We start from the raw sequence: 23,225 nt of genomic DNA, 5'->3' as shown, positions 1-23,225 counted from the left end.
GCACAAATAAATATTTGTTGTCTGACTGTCTTTCTATTAAGTACAATCTTTCCCATGTATCCAGGATCTTTCATATCTTTTCTCACATATGATCTTCTTAACAGTGCTGAGAAGGAGTCAGGGGACGGATTATAGCTCCCACTTGACAGAGAAGGGATCATCAGATGCTCAGAGAGATGGTGTGAATGATTTTGTTCAAGTAGTATAGTTAGGGGGCAGCTAGGTGGCTTAGTGGATTGAGAACCAGGCCTAGAGACGGGAGGTCCTGGGTTCAAATCTGGCCTCAGACACTTCCCAGCTGTGTGACCCTGGGCAAGTCACTTGACCCCCATTGCCTAGCCCTTACCACTCTTCTGCCTTGGAACCAATACACAGTATTGACTCCAAGATGGAAGGTAAGGGTTTTAAAAACAAAAAACAACAAGTAGTATGTTAGAGTGTCCTGGCCCCTGGCCCCTGACCCTAACCCTTAGTTCTCTAAATTTCTTTAACCCTGCAGTGTCCTGTACTTCTCTTATTTCAGAGGTCTTTCATCATCTCTCTTAGTCAGTTGGTGCCGCAGTTCCCAACAGATCTAGAGTGGGATGAACTCCAGCCAAGTGCAGTAATAATTAAAAATGGGTTTGACAAATATAAGAATTTTAAAAAAAATATTGAGGTCTCCATTTATAAAAAAACAATTAACTTCTTAAGTCAAATGACTGTTAGCAGCTTTTGTTTATAGCAGGGTAGAGATATTAAAGTGGGAAATATAGGAAGAGGCAGAAAAAATCTCCTAGCTACAAATACCCTAAGTCCTAATCTTAGTGCCTCTAGATGACAAATACAAATCTGAAAGCTAATCTCACCAGAATCCAAGGTCCTAATCAAGAATCTGAAATCCAAAGAGCCAGAAGACACTGAAAAACTGCAAAGAACCTTCAGCACACATGAGGCCAAGACTGCCAAGAGTCTTCAACAGACTAAAGAGAGGCTGCCACTGAAGTGCCAACCGAGAGAGAGAGTTCTGACTGAAGAGCCAAGGAAGGAAAGAATTTCTTCTTGCCTTTTATAACCCCTTTTCCACATCACTTCCTGTCTCTCTCCCACTTCACAGGAAATAATCACAGTCTCCCAATTTTCTTAGCACTGCCCAAGGGCAGGCAGTGCTTGTGGCCTTTGGGGATGTGAACTTTTTTTTATTTAGTGGCTTACTAAGTGTTAAGTAGGGGTACTTTTAATTCTTGATTGATTAACTCAAAATAGACAAAGGGAATAAAAAAATTCTTTCACAGTGCACAGTCTTTGTTGCTGAAGAGTAACTGGGTCTGTCTTCCTTTCTATTTTGCTGAACTGAGTTGGATACAGTGTAGGGCAGGGGTCCCCAAACTTTTTACACAGGGGACCAGTTGGAGGGTTGGGCTATAAAAACCTAACCCTAACCCTAACCCTAACCCTAACTGGGCAGCAGTATACACAGTGCAGAATCCCCTCCCCCAGATCACCATTCACCATGCTGACGTCTTCCATTGCACAGCCACATAATCCTTTGCACTGTGCCTTGTTCTAAGGTGCCACACAAAGTATTATGTCACTGGAAGTAGTATGTACATGAGCGATGCCACGTTTTGTGGCACTGCCACATACAATGCTCCTCTCACTGATGACCAATGAAAGAGGTGCCCCTTCCTGAAATGCGGTGGGGGCCAGATACATGGCCTCAGGGGGCCGCATGTGGCCTGAGGGCCGTAGTTTGGGGACCCCTGGTCTAGAGCCAAGGATCCCCTACAACCTTCTTTGATCCATTCTTCCCTGAGCTATGGAGAAGCTGTCCTCTTGCGTCCTCCCTGTCGTGGCAGCATTCTCTTTTCCACAGCTCCCTCTTTTTCTTAATTGTTCTATAGTTGAGCCTTACCTCCTCTCTATCTCCCTTCAAACCTCCCTACATGCTTTCTCAGGATCCACGTTTGATAAGCTGATGATGGAGAGCAGCAGATGACACCGCAGAGCCAATTCATACAAAGACCATCAGTTTTTGCACTCAAGGACCTTACCTTCTAGGGATTGGAAGGCAGAAAAGAAGATATAAGATGCACACGGAGTGTCAAAAATACATGCCTGGATAGAGTTGGCAACTTTCCCAGATACACAGCTTGCGTTTTGGGAGTGATGGGATGGGAGGTGGGAATTGACCTGTGAGTTTGGTGAGAAATGCCATTGATTGAAATTCATCCTTACTGGGGTCACATGCAGAAAATTTCAACTCATAGGGACCCCGAAATCATCAAGAAGCATATTAATGTGCTCCCTAAAAACTGGCAAGAAGCTCTGACTTTCTCCTGGGGCTCAGGGAATAGCCTGAGTGTGTATACGCCTGATATTCTACTACAGTTACTCAATTCATCCAATAAGCATACTATGTAGCCACAAGAGAAAGGATACAAGGATAAACAAAAGGCGAAATAGTTCCTGCTTTAAAGTTTATATTCTCCTGGGGGTGGGTTCAGACAGTCAAGAAACATTTATTAAACACCTTCTACATGCCAGACACTGTGCTAAGAGCTAGAGATGACAAGAAAGGCAAAAGACAGTCCCCATCTTCAAGAAGCTCATAGTCTGACAGGGGAGAAAATGCTGAAACTACTCTGTACAAACAAACTAAAGGAAGGGTAAAGAGTAAACAAGTAACAGAGGGGAGGCACTAGCAGCAGGAGGATCAGGAACAACTTCCCGCAGAAGGTGGGATTTTAGTTGGAACTTGAAGGAAACCAGGGAAGCCTGGTGTCAGGACCAATATAAACACAGAAAACCATCCAAAGCAAATGTACAAAATTATAAGTAGCACTTACTATCTAGCTGTCATCTATTGAAGGTTTTAATAATAGTAGCTAACATTTACATAGCATTCACTATGTGCCAGACACTGTGCTAAGCACATTACAAGTTTTATCTCTTTGGATACAACAGCCCTGGAAAGTAGGTGCTACTATTATCCCCTTTTTACAGTTGAAAAAAATTAAGGCAAACAGAGTTTATTATTATTCCCATTTTACAGCTGGAGAAACTGAGGCAAACAGAGGTTATTATCCTCATTTTACAGTTGAAGAAACTGAGGCAAACAGAGGTTATTATCCTCATTTTACAGTTGAAGAAACTGAGGCAAACAGAGGTTATTATTCCCATTTTACTGTTGAAGAAACTGAGGGAAATGAAGGTTATTAATATCCTCATTTTATAGTAGAAGAATCTGAGGCAAACAGAGATTAAGTGACTTGTCCAGGGTTACATTGCTAGGAAATATCTGATACCGATGGACTCAGGTCTGGACTCCATGCCCAGTGTTTGATCCATTGCACCACCTTATTGCACCTGTTTTTTGCTTTTCTTTTTGTTTTCCTGCAAACCCTTTACAAATACAAAGTAGTTTCAGAGGTGGGAGAATTAGGAAGGTCTCCTGTAGGAAGTGGTACATGAGCTGAGCCTTAAGGAAAGTTAGGAGAGGTCCTTCCAGAGAGGTAAATAAGGTAGAAGTGAGTCCTGGAAAGCTCGAACCCTTTATTTCTCCTCCCTTCCCTAGCCTACTTTGAACAAGTTAACGCCCAATGCTTTTTGCTTTTCTATCTTTTATACCCTTGGCAGTATGGCTTCCAACCTCCCTTCTCAGATGAAACTGTCTTTCCCAAAGTCACCAATGATGGCCAGATTGATGAATCAAATGATATTTTGTCAATCCTCTCTGCAACATCTGATGATTGACTACCTTCTCTGCTTCTTCATACCATACTCTTTTCCAGTGACACACAAGTAGGCATATTTGAATGAAGGACCATTTTCTAGACTTTTTCTTGGTTTCCTTTCCTAAGCATCAGAGTGCCTCTGGCACTCAGCGCAGTGTCTGGCACAGAGTAAGTAGGCACTTAATGTTTATTGATCATTCCTCAAGCTCCTTTGTTAGGTCATTGTGGGTCCTTTTCAAACCTCCCTATCCTGGACCTTTCCCCTCCCCATCTCAACTTTAGTAACCTCATCAATTCACATAAGCTTAATGATTATGTTGACGATGTCTATATCGTTATAGTGATGATATCTCACCTCATAACCTACTTCCCTCTTGTGGACTTTTCCTATTTCTATTGAGGGAACCAACATCTTTCTCATTCACAATCTTAGTACAATCCTCAGTTCTTCTCTTTGACTCACTCTACATAGCTATTTCTCTGCCAACTTTGTCTCTCTACTCTACCTGTTCAACAACTCTGTATGTGTCTTTTCTCCATGTAAACATTTATAACCTAGTCCAGACTCTCATCACCTCTTCTTTCATCCTCCACATAGCTGCCAAAATAGTTTTCCTAAAATTCTGGGCTGACTATGATACTATGGACTCTAAACTCTAATAGCTTCCAATTATCTTTTGGATCAAATATAAATTACTCAGTTAAATCTTTCCATACCCTTGCATTGTGAATAGATTTATAATAACTGAAGAAACAAAGGCTGAACTATGTGATTTATTTGCAAGGCATAAAGTGGCAGAGCAAATCGGGACCAGGGCCCCTCAGCAAGTACAAAAACCTTGAACACAAACTTTGCACAGATTTTTATACATTAAAAAAATCATAAATAGGATGTAGGTGATTATTTAATCTGATTTCTTATTGGAGGAGAGATCTGGGATTTTCTGATTTGTGAGGGGAAGATTAAGCAGGTAGAATTCTTCAAATTGGATGATTTACAGAAAAACAACAAAATGGAAGTTGTTCACAAAATGGAGTCAGTTTGGTTCTTATCCTGGCTCCAAACTACCGTTCCTGTTGGTTATGTGCATCTCTTCTATCCAGTCAAACTAATCTTGCTATTCCTCACATGTAACATTTCCTCTATTCATACCTTCATGACTGGAATGTACTCCCTCTCTACCTCAGCCTTTCAAAATACCTTCCTTCCTTCCTTCCTTCCTTCCTTCCTTCCTTCCTTCCTTCCTTCCTTCCTTCCTTCCTTCCTTTGTTCCTTCATTCCTTGGTTCCTTCCTTCCTTCCTTCCTTGCTTGGTTCCTTCCTTCCTTCCTTCCTTCCTTCCTTCCTTCCTTCCTTCCTTCCTTCCTTCCTTTGTTCCTTCCTTTGTTCCTTCATTCCTTTGTTCCTTCGTTCCTTTGTTCCTTCCTTCCTTCTTTCCTTCCTACGTTCCTTCGTTCCTTCCTTCTTTCCTTCCTTCCTTCTCTCTTACAATCAATAGTATGTATCAATTCCAAAGCAGACGAACATCAAAGACTAGGCAGTGGGAGTTAAGTGACTTATCCAGTGACACACAACTAGGCAGTGTTTGAAGTAAGATTTGAATCAAGGACCATTTGACTCCAGGCCTGGCTCTCTATCTTGCTCTACTACCTAGCTACTCTCCCTAGTTTCTTTTATTTTTTGTTTTTAAATTAATTTAAATTTTTAAATATTTTTCCATGTTTGCACAATTCATTTTCTTTCCCTCCCCTCTTCCCTCTCCCCTCCCAGAGCCAACAAGCAATTCCACTGGGCTGTACAAATATTATCACTTGATACCTATTTCCATATTATTCATTTTTGCTATAGAGTGATCTTTTAAAGCCTAAATTCCCAAATCACATACCTATATATATATATATATATATATATATATATATATATATATATACATACATATATATATATATATGTGATAAGTGATGTAATGTTTTGCTTTTGCATTTCTATTCCCATAGTTTTTTCTCTCAATGTGGTTAGCATTCTTTCCCATAAGTCCTTCAGGAGTGTCCTGGCTTGCTGCATTGCTATTAGTGACAAAATCCATTTCATTGGATTGTTCCACAGTGTTTTACTTTCTGTGTACAATGTTCTCCTGGTTCTCCTAGTTTATTTTAAAATCCAGTTTAAGCACCATGTCTTCTACATGGTGCTTTCCTATAGTCTTCTAGATGTTAGTTCCTTCCTCCCAAACTCATCTTGTACCTACTCTGTATATAACCATATATGTGAGTATTATAGGCATGTATATTGCTATCTATAGCTATATGTATGTGTACATGTTTGTCTCTTCCCCTCTCCCTTCCAAGACTGCCATCAGGAACCATTTTCATTTTTGCCTTTTATCTTCAGCACCTTGCGCTTAATAGGTATTTTTTTTTTTTAAACCATTAGCTTCTATCATAGAATTGTATTTGTTCCAATGCAGAATTTCTAGGCAGTTGGGGTTGCGACTTACCCAGGGTTATACAGCTAGGAAGTATGTGAAGTTAGATTTGAACCCACAACCATCCACTTCCAGCCTTGGTGCTTTCCTGAGTCACTTAGCTGCCCTGGATTACTGCTTCTTTCTAGCATGCTCCATTAATGAAACAAGTGTGAGGAAACAGAACATGTCTCTCCTATGTACCAATAGGGACACTAACATAAAGGATCATAAAAATGTATAATGTTAGAACTGGGAAAAAATGTAGAGATCATTGAATCAGCATGTCGATAAACATTTATTAAGCACCTACTATGTACCATGAACTGTGTGCTAAACACTGGAGATACAAAAAGAGGAGAATGATAGTCTTTGTCCTCAAGGAGCTCACACTCTAATGGGAGGAGGCGACATGCAAACAAATATTGACAAAGCAAACTACATACAGAATAAATAGGAAATAAGCAAAAGAGGGAAGACACTGGAATTACCAGAGGTTAGGGAAGGCTTTCTGTAGAAGATGGGATTTTAGTTTAATCCAATAAACAGTAAGTGCCTACTGTGTTCCAGGCACTTTGCTAAGCTCTGAGGTTACAAAAACAGACGTCCCTAAGAATTTATCTAGGGAGTTACTTACGCATCGTGGAACTTACCCCCCCCCCCCCCCCATGATTATTCCCATATAAATTCCTTTGTAATTCTACCTATTTTATTTTATGCATTTAAAACCATTATTCTGAGAAGGGATCTCTAGGTTTTACGAGATTGGAAAAGGGGTCCTAGATACAGAAAAAGTTCATCCCTGATCTAATGAGAGCTGTTCTTTTTACAGAGAAGGAAACTGAGGCCACAGGCTTATTCCGTCCTGGGGTGATGGGGAATGGGACTAAAAACTGTTTTTATTTGTAGGTTCCTGGGCGGAGCTGGAGATCCTGGTTAACAAGTTGTTCCTCCTGGAGGACCTCTGGGGACCTCCGGCCTGAGCACTTGAGAACTCTGGGCATGTTAGTAAGACCGCCTTCTGCCTTCCCGGCTGCTAGCGTCCGAGACGCCACTCCCTAAGGTGTCCGCCGGAGACAGCCGCTTTCCGGGCCGGAGGGAGGGGGCTGGAGCTTCCGGAGCTTGGGCGCGCAGGCGCAGGGTCCGCGCAGCGTCCCGTTTCCACGGTAACAAACAGCCGCGAGTCGCAGCCCAGTGTCGCCACCCGCTGCCATGGCAAAGGCGTTCTGCAGCGGCGAGCTAAGACCCAGGCAGAGGCTTTCGAGGCTACTGAGAAGGAGGACAGGACCGTGGCGGCGGCGGTGGCACGATGTCGAGCATCGAAGAGGAAACGGAGAGCCTGCTAGCCTCCGAGTCCCAGTTCGCAGAGGATATCGAGCTGCCCATCATCCAGCTCTGCGGCCTGGTGGAGGAACTCAGGTACCTCCCCGCCGCCCCTAGCGCTGGCCTTGACACCTCAAGGCCCAAGTGCAAGGGCCCCGGGCCGAAATAGTATCCGGGCTGGGCTCGAAATGACCTCCTCTTGGAGGAGGGAGGACCCCTCGGCCATCAGGCTCCTCTTCTGCCCAAAGGAGGCACGTAGGGAGCCCTTTCGGGCCATCAGGCTCTTCTTCTGCCCAAAAGAGGCGCGTGGGAATCCCCTGTGGGGCGTCTGCACCCTCTTCTGCCTCAGGGAGGCTCGGGGAGCCCTCTCTTGAATCCACAGTTTCCTTATCAAATTACCAGTTGCCAAATGAGCCTCAGTCTTGGACCATTCCTACCATCCACTGACTTCACACCCGTCCAAGTACTACTGAACGAAGGTGGAGAAAATCAGCCGCCATCATCAGTGGGGCACTACAAATATACACGTTCGACAGCCTTTGGGCTCTCCCTACTGCTTGGCAGTCCTGCTATATGCCTCCCTTATCAACTCCCTCTCCCATTCTCCACTTCCAAACCTTCTTTTCCTTCTAACCTCCCATGGTTCTCCTCCCCCCACTCTCTCAGCTGGGAACCTCGTCTCATATTTTTACATTAGAAATGGAGGCCAGTCACTCTTCTCCCCTCTCTCCCATCACCCAAGTGCCTTCTTCCCTCCCCCCTTCTTCACCCTATTCACATGATGAAGCTACTGACTCCTCTCTACCCCTTCTCCTCCGACAGATTGTCTCCTGTCATTCATTCTGTCTCTGTTCCCTATGTCTTACAAACAGGCTTTTTGTCTCCCCCAAAACCCTCCCTTGATCCTTCTGTCCCTGCTAACTATTGTCTTATATCTCTTCTCTCTTTTAATGCCTTCATTCATTTCCTCTTACTCTCTTCTTGACCCCTTACAATCCAGCTTTTGGGGATTGTATCTAGGGATATTCTATTGCAACTGCTCTCTCTGAAGTTACCAATGATTTCCTGCTTGTCAAATCCAAAGGCCTTTCCTCAATCCTTATTCTTCTTGATCTTTCTGTATAGCTTTTAACCCTGTGGATCACCCTCCCCTCTTACTCTGTTCTCCCTAGATTTTTTTTCAAACCCTTACCTTCTGTCTTAAAATCAATACTATGTATTGGTTCCAAGGCAGAAGAGTGGTAAGGGCTAGGCAATGGGGGTCAAGTGACTTGCCCAGGGTCACACAGCTAGGAAGTGTCTGAGGCCAGGTTTGAGCCCAGGACCTCCCATCTCTGGGCCTGACTCTCAGTCCACTGAGCCACCAAGCTGCCCCCTTTCTCTAGCTTTTCAAAACACCCCTATCTCCTGGTTTTCCTCCTCCCTATCTGACTTCCTTTGCTGGATCCTCTTCCAGATCATGTTCTCTATCCCTAGTTATCCCTCAGGGTTCTGTCCTAGGCCCTCTGCTCCCTCTAAACTTGAATAACTCATCAGTTCCCATGGATTTATACCATCTCTTTACTATGATTCTCAAATCTATCTTTTCTGCCCCAAACTCTTTTGACCCCCCAATCTTATACCTCCAACTGCCTTTCAGATGCCCACTGGGCAGCTTTAATTCCATTCCAAAACAGAATTTACTGTTTCCTTCTAATCTACTCCCCTTCTACCTTCAGTGTTACTGTAGGGGATAGGGATACCACCACTCTCTCAGTCCCACAGGCCAGGAGTCATCTTGGACCTTGCACTATCTCTCATCACCCTCCCCCTGCCCCCAAATATCCAAACTGTGGTGGAGGCCTGGCCATTTCACCTCTGAAGATGTCTTGAATATGCCTCCTTCTCTCCTCTGGAGCAGGCCCTTTTCCCTTGATACCTGGATAATTGCCACAGCTGCTGGTGGGACTGCCTGCCTCTAGTCTATACACAGCAGAGTGATTTTCCTAAAGCCCCAACCATGACACATCCCCATCCTCACTCACATAACCTCAGTGACATCTTCTTGGCTTCAGAATAAAATAAGAATTCCTCTGTTTGGCATCCAAAGCCTTCCCACTCCAACCCCATCTTGCCAGACTTCTCACATCTCACTCTCTAACATACCTTCTGATGTAGTGATGCTGACCTCCTGGATATTCCCCAAACAAAGCTCCATCTCTCAAATCCTGGTGCCTACCTGGACCGATCTCCCTCTTGTGATCCCCCACTGACCTCCCTGGCTTCCTCTAAGTCCAAATAGTAATCTCCTCTTTTCCTGGAAACCTCCAATCCCGCCTTAGTTTCAGAGGCTTTTTCTCACATTGCCTTCTTTTGTCTACTGTGCACTTAGCTCAGTGCCTGGTACACTGAAGGAGCTTAATAAGCACTGATAAGGTTGGTGGAGGTAGGAGAGATGAGGACTTCAGTCAGAAACCTTCTTATGTAAAGTTTGCCCAAGCCAAGGTGGGTGGTGTAGGTGTGTGTGTGAGCTGCAGGATTTGTTAAGCCCAAGGACTTGAGATTCTTATGAGCGGTTGGTTCCAGCAATGCCACTTGTGTGGACACGGCACCCCATTTTCCAAAGCTCTTTGTATTTTCTGCAGGAGAAGTTATTCATGTTGGGTTAGGGCACAACCTACCTAACTTTTGATGCAGCAGCAGAATCCGATTACAAAGTACCTATTATACCACTCACTGATTTGGTTATACCGCCATTTCCCAAATTTGTTTAGCCGTGAATTTATAATGATGATGATAATGATAGTGAGCATTTAGATAGTGTCTACTGTGCTAACTGCTTTATACATGTTATTGCCTTTAATCCTCTGAACAACTTGTGAGGGAGGGGCTATTATCCCCATTTTACAGTTAGGGAAACTGAGGCAGACTGGTGAAATTACTTGCCCATATAATAAGTATCGAAGAGTGTACTTGAACTCAGATCATCTTGACTTCAGGCTCAGGGCTGACTACTATATCCCCTACCTGTCACTTGAAATTTGGACAGGACTCAGAGTCCAATGCAAAGGCTGAGGATATGTAAAGGTCAGTTAATTCAGAGAAAATTGTAATAAAAAAGAGATAATTTAACCTGTTTTCATGTGCAAACATTGCTGCCTGTGACAAATGTTCTGGAAGCATCATTTCCTACGCCAGCATCTAAAATTCTCGTGAAACCAGGTTGTGGAAAACACTCAGGAAAAGCTTATTCCCCCTCTCCCCCGCAATGGCTCCCTGGGTAGTGACAAGCAGCTGCTTTTCTCTGAAGTTTATCACACAAGCTTCTGTAGCACAGTACTGTGAGCTAGGCAGAGTGGACATTATTAGGACCATTTACCCTAGGAGGAAATTCAGAATGAGATAGTGAGTGGCCCCAGGAGGGGCTTCAGAATCAGACTGGGTAGCTGGGTTTCCTTCTGAGGTGGGGTGGACTGAGATGCCTTGTTTCCCACAGTCCCACTGCTCTCACCCCTCTCTGGGTCAGGTGCTGGTGCTGGTGCTGGTGCTGGTGGGGAGAGGGGCTAATTTGATGCTCCTGGCTCTCCATTTGCTTCCTTTCAATTAATCCAGTGCTTTGTGCCTTCATGGGCCTGAGCAGGTCCTGGATCTGGAGAGAAGGCTGAGAGACTTAAGCTTCAGAAGCTTGACCTCTGATGGCAAAAGTAGGAACAATGAGTGCAAGTGCAGAGAGGTCAGTTTTCCTTCGGTGTAATTAGGCTGCCCCAAAGTGGGATGGGCCACGTCCAAAGGTAGTGAAAGCCTCTTCACAGAAAGTCTCTGAGTGGAGGCTGGATTCCCTCTGTTGGGAATGGTGTAGAAGAGGTCCTGATCAGGTACAGGACCCCTTCAGTAGCTCTTGATTCTGAGATGAGAAGGCTCCCAGCCCTACCCCATGTTTACCTGTCTGTCCCATGAGCTCCAAGATGGCAGCTCTCACCGAATCCTTTCTCTGCAAGGTTCTCCAAGTCTCCTTCCTCCAAATTAAAGCCTACAAAGTCTTCTGAGATGTCAGTCCAGAAAATTTCCCCCTTTTTCTTTCTCTCTTAAAAAAAAATCCTTACCTTCTGCCCTAGTATTCAATTCCAAGACAGAAGAGTGGCAAGGGCCAGGTACCCACCCAGGAATAAGGCCATAAGTGTATTGGAGGCAGAGAGCACTACTTTACTTAGCCAGTGTTTGCCAAATGACTGGATCTGGTTCCATCCATGGTCCTGATCACATCCTATACAACCCTTTCCATTCAAACCTGTGTCCTGCAGAATAGGCCTTTCCCAAGCCCCCCCACTCCCCACCCAGAGCTCTCCCCTCGAGGACCCTCCCCTAGGATTCCCTCTTGTTCACACAGCAGACATTTAGTCTGCCTACTGTTGTCCCCATCCGACTGTGAACTCCTAGAAGACGAGGGCTACTTGGGGCCTTTCCTTGGATCCCCAGAGCTTAGCATGGTGCATAGTAGGTACTTAATAAATGCATGCTGGACTACTGATGCCAAATCAATATTTGCCTTTGTTAGCTGATCACTTAACAATGATAATTTTTTAAAACCCTTTTCTTCCCTCTTGGAATCAGTACTGTGTATTGGTTTCAAGGCAGAAGAGTGGTAAGGGCTAGGCAGTGGGGGTTACATGACTTGTCCAGGGTCACACAGCTGGGAAGTATCTGAGGCCAGATTTGAACCCAGGACCTCCTATTTCTAGGCCTGTCTTTGTATCCACTGACTCACCTAGCTGCCCCTGAAGTGGTTTATAATGCATTCATCTTGGTGACTGAATCATAAAGTAGTATCATAGAATAAGGAAGGGCAAGATATCTGTGTTAAGATGTATGCTGCTATATATTTGATTAATAACAATAAAATCAATATTACCATCACTTTTGTGCATTTAATTTGTAAGTACTTGAGTATTTATTGAATTTGTATCTAGACTTGTGAATGCAGCCTTAAGAGAACTTCCTCTTGGGATGGTAGAAATGGCACAGAATTTGAAGTCATTGGACCAGTCTGAAGGACATTGATCTCTGTCACCTGATGAAAGTCCTCTTGCCTCTCAAAGCCTCCATTTCCCCATCTGTTCTTGAGGGTTAGGGTTGTAGTGAATGGCTTTGATATCTCCTTCTATCTCGGTGACCTTAATTGTTTCTAGAGTTGGAATGCTGGGTTTTCAGCTTAAGAGACTTTATGAAAATAGAAGGAATTACTCTGAAACAGAAGTGAGGCAAGGGCTAGGCAGTTGGGCTTAAGTGACTTGCCCAGGGTTACACAGCTAGAAATTATCCAGGGCCAGGTTTGAACCCAGGTTCTCCTGACTCCAGGCCTGGTGCTACTTCAGTTGCCCTGCATGTTTATAGGTTTGCAGAACACTCTCCTCACTGTAACCTTTTGAGGCAGGCAATATTAGTCCCATTTTACATTTAAGCCAACTAACGGGTTCAGTGGAGTGGACAGTACAAGTATGGCAGGTTGAAATGATTTGCCCAGGCTCTCACACCACAGCTGGAGCTGGGACTCGAACCCAAGCCCCCTGGTTCTGGGTCTAAAACTCCTGTTTGCCTCTCATAAGAGCTATGAGACATGTCATGAGATAATCATAAGAGATGGTAGTCATCTAAGATAAACTGTGTCCTAGTACAAATGCACACTTGATTAGTTTGAAGGAAGACTGAATTTTCAACCCTGCTGTTTCATTTTATGCCATGCAACAGGTGTGATTTCAGCTAGACAAGTCATCTTTCCTCCCTGAATTTCCAATTCCAATTTGCAAAATGGGAATAAAATTTGCCCACTTAACATAGTTGTTCTTGTCTTGAAACAGTGAAGATGCTATAAAAAATGCAACTTATCATAATTTGATTCCAAGATATTTTATTTTCCCAATTACATGTAATAATTTTCAACATACATTTTCCAAAATTATAAGATCCAAACTACTTCTTTCCCTTCCTTCCCTCCCCCTACTCAGAGATGGTAAGCAAATAAAATCAAAACCCTGAAATAAGACTGTAAATGCACTGTTGTGAAAGATAATCTGCTTTGATCCATATCCATCCAACTCCCAACTTCTCTTTCTCTGGAAGTGGATAACACTCCCCATCATAAGACCTTCAGGATTGTTTCGGATCATTGCATTGCTGAGAGGAGCCAAGTTTTCACAGTTGATCATCATACAATATTGTTGTTACTGTATAATATTATTTTGTTTCTGCTTATTTCTCTCTGCATCAGTTAATGTAGGTCTTTCCAGCTTTTTCTGAAAGTATCCTGCTTATGATTTCTTATTGCACAATGGAATTGCATCACTAACATATACCACAATCTGTTCAGCCATTCCCTACCTGATGGTCATCCCTTCCATTTCCAATTCTTTGCCCCCACAAAAAGAACAATTATAAAAAATTTGTACAAGTGAGTCCTTTTCCATTTTTTATGATCTCTTTGGGACGCAGACCCAGTAGTGGCATTATAGGATCAAAGGATGTGCTCAAATTTTATGGCCTTTGGGCATGGTTCCAAATTGCTCTCCACAATGGCCAGATCAGTCTGCAACTCCACCAACAATGAATTAGTGTCCCAATTTTCCTGTATCCCATCCAACACTTATCGTTTTCTTTTTCTTTCATATTGGCAAATCTGATAGGTGTCTGGTGGTGCCTCAGAGCTGCTTTAAATTGCATTTCTCTTATTATGAGAGATTTAGAACATGATTATTGATAGCTTCTCTTTATTTGTCCGAAAATTGTTCATATCCTTTGACCATTTGTCAGTTGGAGAATGGCTTATATTCTTATAAATTTGGCTTCATTCTCTATAGATTTGAGAAATTAACCCTTATTTGTTGTAAATTTTTTCCCCATCATTTCCCTTCTAAACTTGATTACATTGGTTTTGTTTGTACAAACCCTCTTAAATTTAACATAATCAAAATGATTAGTTTTAAATCTTATAATGCTCTGTATCTCGTTATTGGTCATAAATTCTTCCTTCCTCCATAGATCTGCCAGGTAAACTATTCTGTTTCCCTAATTTACTTATGGTAACACTCTTTGTGTCTAAATCATATACCCATTTTGACCATATCTTGGTTTAGGGTGTGAGATATTAGTCTATACTTAGTTTCTGCCAAACTGTTTCCCAATTTTTCCCAGTAGTTTTTGTCAACTAGTGAGTTCTTATCCCATAAGCTGAGGCCTTTAGGTTACCAAACACTAGGCTGTGAAGATATTTATCCTGTATATTGTGTATCTAATCCATTGCATTGATCCACCCTTCTATTTCTTAGCCAGTAGCAGACTATTTTGATGTTTACTGCTTTATAGTACAGTTTGAGATCTGCTACTGCTAGGCCACCTTCCTTCACATGTTTACATTAAGTCCCTTGATATTCTTACCCTTTTTTCTTCCAGATGAATTTTGTTATTATTTTTTCTAGTTCTATAAAATAATTATTTGGTAATTTGATTGGTTTGGCACTGAATGGTTGCAGCTTCTTGCTGTTAAAAGAACATGGATGACTAATAGAGAGGGCTGTAGGAGTATCCTCTGATGGAGGGCTTCTTTAAGGAAGAAGAGACCTGGAAAAGCTTGATGGAGGACACAGCATTTGACTGGAATTTAAGTTCAAAGGGAACAGGCTCCTCACATACCCCTCAAGGAGCAAAGGAAATCAACAAAGAAAAGAAAAGTGCCTAAAAATCGACATAAGGGAATGAAAATCAACCAAAACAGGAAGTGAAGTGAAGGGTAAGAATATCACAATCAAAAATATTACCAACAAGGAGGCAGATAGATGGCTCAGTGGATTGAGAGCCAGGCCTAGAGTCCTGGATTCAAATCCAGCCTCATCCATTTCCTAGTTGTGTGACCCTGGACAAATCACTTGACCCTCATTGCCTAGCTCGTACCACTATACTCTTCTGCCTTGGAACCATCATAAAGAATTCATTCTAGGACAGAAGATAAGGGTCCATTTTTTTCCTTCTAAATATATATATTACCAACAACTGAAAGAGTTAAAGTAAAGAAGCACCCACAGATGGAGAAATGGATAACCCAAGATTCCCTGAGAGGTGTCTTTGAATGTCTGTAGAAGCTTTTATTGGTTCTGTAATCTTATGTGGATACACCCTGCTTCTAGTGATACAGATTAGAGACCATCCATGCCTTTTCATACTGTGGAGCTCTTATTTGATGCATGTCCTTGCATAAATCATGCACAAGGGAGCTTCCCACATGCTCGGGGACTTTGATGCCTCCTTTTGGTACAGAGGTGACCCTGAGTTCTTGAAGACCATCCCAACAGCATAAGCACCATTGGTTTCTAACATCCTGGAGAGCCTTCAGGGACCTGCCCAATTTCCAGTGGAGAGATTCATTGCCAGGAAGTTGGCCATTTGCTGGTTAATTTTTTGCTCATGGCAACCCAGTTCGTGGCTCAATGACATATGGGGGAAAAATTAGTATGATACTTGTAAGAAGAATTACAAGCACAAATAGAAGAGTTTGTAGAAAGTAAATATTTATATATATATGTATATATATAATGTGCATATATATGAAAAAAGAAAAAAATAAGTTATATTTGAGTAAATTGTTTTAGAAAAAAATTTCTAGAGTCCACAAAAATAAGTCTGCAAATAGAAAGAATCCATAGCATCCCAAAAGGAAGAATGTAAGATTTTACTCTCTTAGATACATTATAATCAAAAGTCAACACTATAATTACCAACTTCAAGGAAAAAGACAAAAGATAAACCCAGGAACATCCATCAGAGATTATAGTGGATTTTTCAATGATGGCGAAACAATCAAAACTGGAATCTAACAAAATTTAGAAGCCTAGGCTGTAAAACTCATCTACCCAGGAGGATTTAGTATCTTGCCCTGACAAGCCTCAGCACTGATTGGCTTCCACTTGCTGCTGCCTTGGCTTTTACACACATGCTGATGAATAAGGCTGAAGAAAATCACAAAAAAGTGCTGACTGGGTTCACCACAAATTTAGGTTACATTATTGAAACCTGGCGTTTACTGCAGCAAGACAGTCCTTTCATCCCTTCCTAGAGGCTCATCATCCCACTTTCCAAACCTTTTCAAGCCTCTCATGGCTCCCCTTTCTCTCCCCTCTCCCCTCCCAGCTGAAAATCTTGCCTTATATATTTCACTAAGAAAAATGAGACCATCCATTGAGAGCTTTCTCTCCCCCACCCTTATCTTATGTCACACTTTTCCTCTCTCTCTCTCTCTCTCTCTCTCTCTCTCTCTCTCTCTCTCTCTCTCTCTCTCTCTCTCTCTCTCTCTCTCTCTCTCCCCCCTCCTGTTTCTCTCTATCTCTCTCCTCTGTTTTTCTCTGTCTGTCTCTGTGTTTTTCTCTCCTCTGTTTCTGTCTTTTCATTTTCTGTCTCTTTCACAACTCATTTTGATTCCCATTTTCTCTCTCTCTCTCATTCTCTTTCATACTCTCTTCCATACTTTCCATCTCTCTCTCTATTAATTCTCTCTCTCACATTTTCTCATTCTTTTATGTTCTTGCTCCCATTTCCTCCCCACACACACACACACACACTTCCCCTTGCCCAGATAAAACAATTCCATCTTCTTAAGTACCCCATTCCATCCCATCTTCTACAGCAGATTGACCTCTATCATCCCCACTCTCATTTATCTTCTATCTCTTCCCATCTACTGGCTACTTTCCTCTGGACAAATATGGACTGAGAAATTTTATATGTATAAACTTTATGTATCTATATACATATATATAAATACATAAACTTTACATATAGATTTATATATAAATATAATGGGGCAAGTCACTGAGCCCCATTTGCCATATATATATAACAATAACCCTAAACTATAGATATAGATATATGGCAAATGGGGCTCAGTGACTTGCCCAAGGTCACATAGCTATTAAGTGTCTGAGGCTGGATTTGAACTCAGGGAGATGAGTCTTCCTGACTCCAGGCCCATCACCTAATCTATTTATGCACCTAGCTGCCCCCAAATGGATATTCTTAAAGCATAGGTCTGACCTTGCCACTGCTCTGGAGCTTCAGTGGCTCCCTATGACATCTAGAATAAAATACATAATCTGAATGGTTGACATTTAAAACCTTTACAATTTGTCTCCAAGTAATCACCTTCTTCCTGATGATTTTCCATTGCCTTGCACTTATATATGCCACATCCCAGCCAGATTGCTTTATTTGCTATTATCCCATACAACATTCCATCTCCCACCAGTGTTTCTTTGTGCAAGCTGTCCCGTCTTTCCTGGAATGCTCTCTTCTCTTGTCTCTTTTGCGAAAAGGAATTTTTTATTCCCTTCCTCTCTTTCTAGTTAGTCAATCAGGAACTTGAAGTACCCCTACTTAACAAAGAGAGTTCACACTTAAGTCATTAACACTTTCTTAGCTCTAAAAGACCACAAGCTAAAAAATTCCCTTTCACATTTTAGAATCCTTAATCCCCTTCAAGTCTTAATTCAAGTGCTGTCTCTTTAAAAGACCACTTCTGATTCTTCCCATTGTTAATGGGCACCATCCTCTCCCATAAAAGAACTTTTATTTGTCCATGTTTTCCCATTATCTGCTACATGTTATTTCTGCCCCCATGTAAGATCTTGAGGGTGGGAACTGTTTAGTTTTTGTCTTTGTATTCTTAGCACCCAGCCAAGTCCCTAAGATATTGTAAATGCATGATAAAGACTTGTTAAAGTGAAGCAAATGAAAATGATAATATTGTTATTATTAATTACCTTATGAATTAATAATATATAAAATATGATATAATTATCAGATAATGTTATTACATGATCATTTATAAAAATATTTATAAATTATGTAAACATTTACATATAAAAGATAAGTGATTATTATAATAAAAAGACATTAAAATAGGAAATTAAATTAAATAAAGGAAGCAAATTTCACCTGTTAGAAAGACGGTGATTTGATGGGGTGAGACCCATACCTGGCATGTCTCTGGCAGAGAAACAGACCAGGTGGAGAGTGATAGTGAAGAAGGGTATGTTCATATGTTCCCTATTAAGAATATATACTGGGGGGGGGGGCAGCTGGGTAGCTCAGTGAATTGAGAGCCAGGCCTAGAGATGGGAGGTCCTAGGTTCAAATCTGGCCTCAGACACTTCCCAGTTGTGTGACCCTGGGCAAGTCACTTGACTCCCATTGCTTAACTCTTACCACTCTTCTGCCTTGGAGTCAATACAAAGTATTGACTCTAAGACAGAAGATGAGGGTTTTAAATTAAAAAAAAAAAAAAGAATGTATACTGGGACAGTTAAGTATCTCAGTGGTTAGAAAGTAGTTAGAGAGTCAGGCCTAGAGATGGGAGGTCCTAGGTTCAAATCTGGCCTTAGCCACTTTCTAAGTGTGTTACCCTGGGAAAGTCACTTAATCCCCATTACTCTTCTGCTTTGGAACTGATACTTAGTATTGATTCTAAGATAGAAGGCAAACATTTTTTTTAACTCTTACCTTCTGTCTTAGAATCAATACTAATTCTGAACAATAATGATTCTAAGACAGAAGTGTAGGCAAGTCTAGGCAATAGACCTTAAGTGTCTTGCCCAGGATTACATAGTTGGGACATGTCTGGGGCCACTTTTGAACCCAGAACCTTCCCTCTTTAGGTCTGGCTCTCTATGTAATGAGCCATGGAACTGCCCCTAACGGTGAGGGTTAAAAAAAAAAAAGGATTCTAATGTGAAGAAATCCAAGAAGAAGAGGAATAAAACATGGCAGAAAGTATTTGTCTGATGTACTACCAACTACTTGGTTAGGAATAAGCCTGAATCAAAGGCATGTTGTAGGCTTTGGTTATCTAGACATCTGTTGGAGCTCTCTCTTTTCCCAAAGCAGAGCAATTTCATCCTTCAAAAAGTGGAAGCCTACCAGTGTGATGGTAGCACTGTCATTAGAGAACATACAATAGATCCAAGAGGAATTCTGTAGGTAGGAACTGTGCAATTGATTGTGTTATGGCATAAACCATGAGAGGTAGTCTGGTGAGAATCTGGGGCCTGGGCAAAGATTTATATCCCTGCTGCTAACATATTCTGTGTGTCACCATGAACAAGTCAGTTCCTTACTTTGAAACTTGGGTAACACTCATAAAACATATCTATGAAGTTTTAGATGGGTTTTAACTTCACTAGAGAGTTCTTAACATTGATGGGATCATAAATCCATCTTGGGCTAATGTATGCTGTGGGCCCCGTACTCAGAATTATTTACCCAACCAAAGTGTACAATATGTAGTTTGAAGGCAAGAAACAGACATTCCAGAAGCATTTGGACCTTGGAAAGTTGGAAGAGAAGTATTGAAAGATGTCTGTGCTTTAGCGAAGTTTTTCAATGATCACCAAATTTCCAAACCAAAAAGGATGTTGGAGTGTTGAGGGAGGAACAGATGAGGAAGAGTAAAGAGTCAAAGATGATTTTAGTCTGGATAAGTGGAGGTTGACTATCAATAGAAATATGGAAGTTCTTGATGTCTCTTGGAGTCATTAGCTTCCATTTGGCAATCATGATTTTTAAGGAGTTATTTTGTTCAGTAATGTTACTTCTCTTTCCATAACTTTCTTATATATAAAACTCTCATTTCTTTTTCCATTTTTTCCTCTACCACTCTTACCAATCACAATTATCACACTCACATTATATTTCCTTCTTTATTTTCTTTATTCTCTTAAAAATCTTTCTTTACCAATTGATAAGTGGTCAAAGGATATAAACAAACAGTATTCAGATGAAGAAATCAAAGCCATCTAGAGTCATATGAAAAAATGTTCTAAATCACTTTTGATTAGAGAAATGCAAATTAAAACAACTCCATGGTACCACCTCATACCTATCAGATTGGCCAATATGACAGAAAAGGAAAATGATAAGTTGAAAGGGATACAGGAAAATTGGGACAATAATGCATTGTTGGTGGAGTTGTTATCTGACCCAACTATTCTGGAGAGCAATTTGGAACTATGCCTGAAGTTCTCTTAAACTCTGTACACCCTTTGATCCAGCAATATCACTACGAGGTCTATATCCCCAAGAGATCCCAGAAAAAGGGAAAGGATCTATTTGTGCAAAATTATTTATTGTCACTTTTTTTGTGGTAGCAAAGAATTGGAAATTGAAAGGATGCCCATCAGTTGGAGAATGGTTGAACTGATGGAGTCTGAAGGTAGATTGAAACATACTATGTTTCACTTTTTTTGTTTGAGATCTCTTTCATAAAAGGACTAATATGGGAAAATGTTTTATGTGATTACATGTAAAACATATATCAGATTATTTACCATTTCAGGGAGTGAGGATGGGAAGGAAGGGGAGAATTTGGAGCTCACATTTTGTTAATGAATATTAAAAATTATTTTTACATTTACTTGGGTAAAAATAAAATATCATTTAAAAATATTTCTTTAGATCTTTTTTTTTTTATTAAAACCTTTACCTTCCGTCTTGGAGTCAATACTGTGTATTGGCTCCAAGGCAGAAGAGTGGTAAGGGCTAGGCAATGGGGGTCAAGTGACTTGCCCAGGGTCACACATCTTTAGATCATTTTACCTTTTCTAGACATTCTTGTTTGGCTTTTGCCCAATCTGTTTTCTTTGAGGCTTTGCTTATATATATTTTCAAGATATTCTTTTCTGTGTTTGAATCTTGCTTCCCTGTTACTGTAGTAGCTCTTAATGGTTGGATTCTTTTGTTTGCTCATTCTTCCAGCCCCCTTCTTGATTTTGAACTTTATGTTATGGTTGAGCTAAGCTTACTTCTGGGCAGAAGCCTGGACCCACTTTTGCTGCTTTCACAGCTCAATCTGAGGACCTGCACAAGTTTTCATTGCTTTCAATATGGCATGACGATCCAGCGAGAAGTCTGTTCAGTGCCCTCCTGATCTGAGGTCTACGCATTCCTGACTCAGGTTTAGATGTGTTGGCGTGTGTGAGCTGAGTTTCCATAGAGTACTGCTGGATTTAGTCACTGTTAACCCACTGTGAGGTTCTGTAGGTTCAAAGTGACCCAAATTGTGAGCTCCCCTTTGGTCTTGGTCTTTTGCCCTGGTTTTCCCACTAGAACACCTCTTTCTTTTCTTTGCAGAGGTGGAGGGACTATGAATGTGTGACATCACAGATAGAGCCAACCTTTTTTGATACGTTAGTTTTCCTAAACTGTTATTCTTTGTTTTGAGGGATGGCTTTATGAGAGGGAAAGAGCAAAGGAGAAGGAATACATTAGAGAAATTGCGTATTGTAAAGCAGACAATAGTGATAGAAATGTATTTTTTAAAAGTCACTTGATGACCTTGGGAAGTAGAGTGGTGGGAATGGAAGCCAGATATTGGGGAATTAAATACTAAGTGAGTGGTAGAAAATAGAGGCTGTTAACTAGTATAGGTTATTCTTTCTAGATATTTGTCCCCAAAAGAAAGGAGAGATAGAGGGGGGTGATGTAAGGGGTGGCAAGGTAAAAGAAAAGGTGTTTTTCCCCCCCAGTGGGTAGAAGGAAATGGGCTGAATATTTGGGAAAGGGAAGGGTTGGAAGAGTGAGGTCCCTGCAAGAGATATGTATATGAAGTGGGAGGTTGAGATTAAAGATGAAAGTGGAATAGGTTAGCCCTGGCAGGTAGGAAAGAATACTTCATATTTGTAGAATGGGGAGGAAATAATGGGGAGGTTAATGTTTTTGGGGTATTCAGGAGGATGGGAGATGATGGAGTCTTCTTAGGGTAAGAAGGTATACACAAAGCTGTGGTGTCTGCTTCTGGCCAAGCATGGGTGCTGGCTCAGCACCAAAAGACTTTGGGAATGAGGAGGCACCCTTCCTGCTCTTGGGTGAACAAAAGGATTATCTCATCATCCCCAAAGTGCCAGAGTCCTTTAGTACTGAGTCAGCATCCGTGGTTGGCCAAAAGAAGGCAGAACAATTTGAAGGGGTCACAGGAAACATAGTTTCTAGACTTATTCTTGGCATCTGTGAGGTAAGGGGTGTTTTCAGACCTCTTTTGTGTTATGGACTTCATTGGCAGTCTGGTGAAGTCTATGGATTCCTTTTCAGAATAATGTTTTCAAATGTATAGGAGATTACTTAGTGTCTCAAGGAGTTGTGGTGGAAGGGAAGAAGGGAAGGAGGGAGAGACTTTGAGACTCAATATGCTTAGAAAAATGTTGGAAATGATTTTTACATGTAATTGGGGGAAAATAAAGTTAAATTTTTAAAAGAATGTCTTTAAATAATTGAAGGAGATGCTGTTTCATTTAACTGTAATTTTTTTCCTCATCCAAGTTCCCAGATCCTTTAAAATCTCCCACATTAAGAACCCCTGGACTATAAGGACAAGACTAGGAATGGCAGGAAATAAAGCTAGAATAGAAAGAACTGGGTGGAATGTATAGTCCAGATCAGAATTTAGGTACTCTGGCAAAGTAATGTATATTGAAGAAAGAAGATTTGAGTTTCTATTTTCAGTATAGGAATTCTTTGGGGCTACTTCTCCAACTTTCATACAAACTTGAGGATTGTATTTCCAAGTTTTAGGGGAAATCCTATGGATTTGCATCGCTAACCCTAGCTCACAAGCCCCTCCTAGTATGCTTCCTATTAATGATCAGCCAGAAGATACAATCAACTCTTAGTAAATGGACTTATTAAGATGGCATAGTAAGAAGCTCTCCCTCCCA

The 23,225-nt window shown here is 41.5% G+C and overlaps 1 protein-coding gene across 3 annotated transcripts in view; it reads left to right on the top strand.

Annotated features, from left to right (window-relative positions):
- The first annotated feature begins 7,364 nt into the window (after positions 1–7,364).
- CCDC113 (coiled-coil domain containing 113) overlaps positions 7,365–23,225 on the top strand; it is a 35,701-nt gene continuing 19,840 nt past the window's right edge. For 2 of the 3 annotated variants that reach the window (XM_007477549.3, XM_056811721.1), the window contains exon 1: positions 7,365–7,599. In XM_007477549.3, coding sequence (XP_007477611.1) covers positions 7,490–7,599 — 110 coding nt within the window. In that variant the 5' untranslated portion in view covers positions 7,365–7,489. The remainder of the gene's footprint in view (positions 7,600–23,225) is intronic. The other variant, XM_001376167.5, reaches the window with a different exon arrangement.

Source organism: Monodelphis domestica, chromosome 1 (assembly GCF_027887165.1).
Source record: "Monodelphis domestica isolate mMonDom1 chromosome 1, mMonDom1.pri, whole genome shotgun sequence".
NCBI lineage: Eukaryota > Metazoa > Chordata > Mammalia > Didelphimorphia > Didelphidae > Monodelphis > Monodelphis domestica.
Note: the sequence above shows the minus strand (reverse complement) of the source record. Positions and strands in the feature narration are given on the sequence as shown.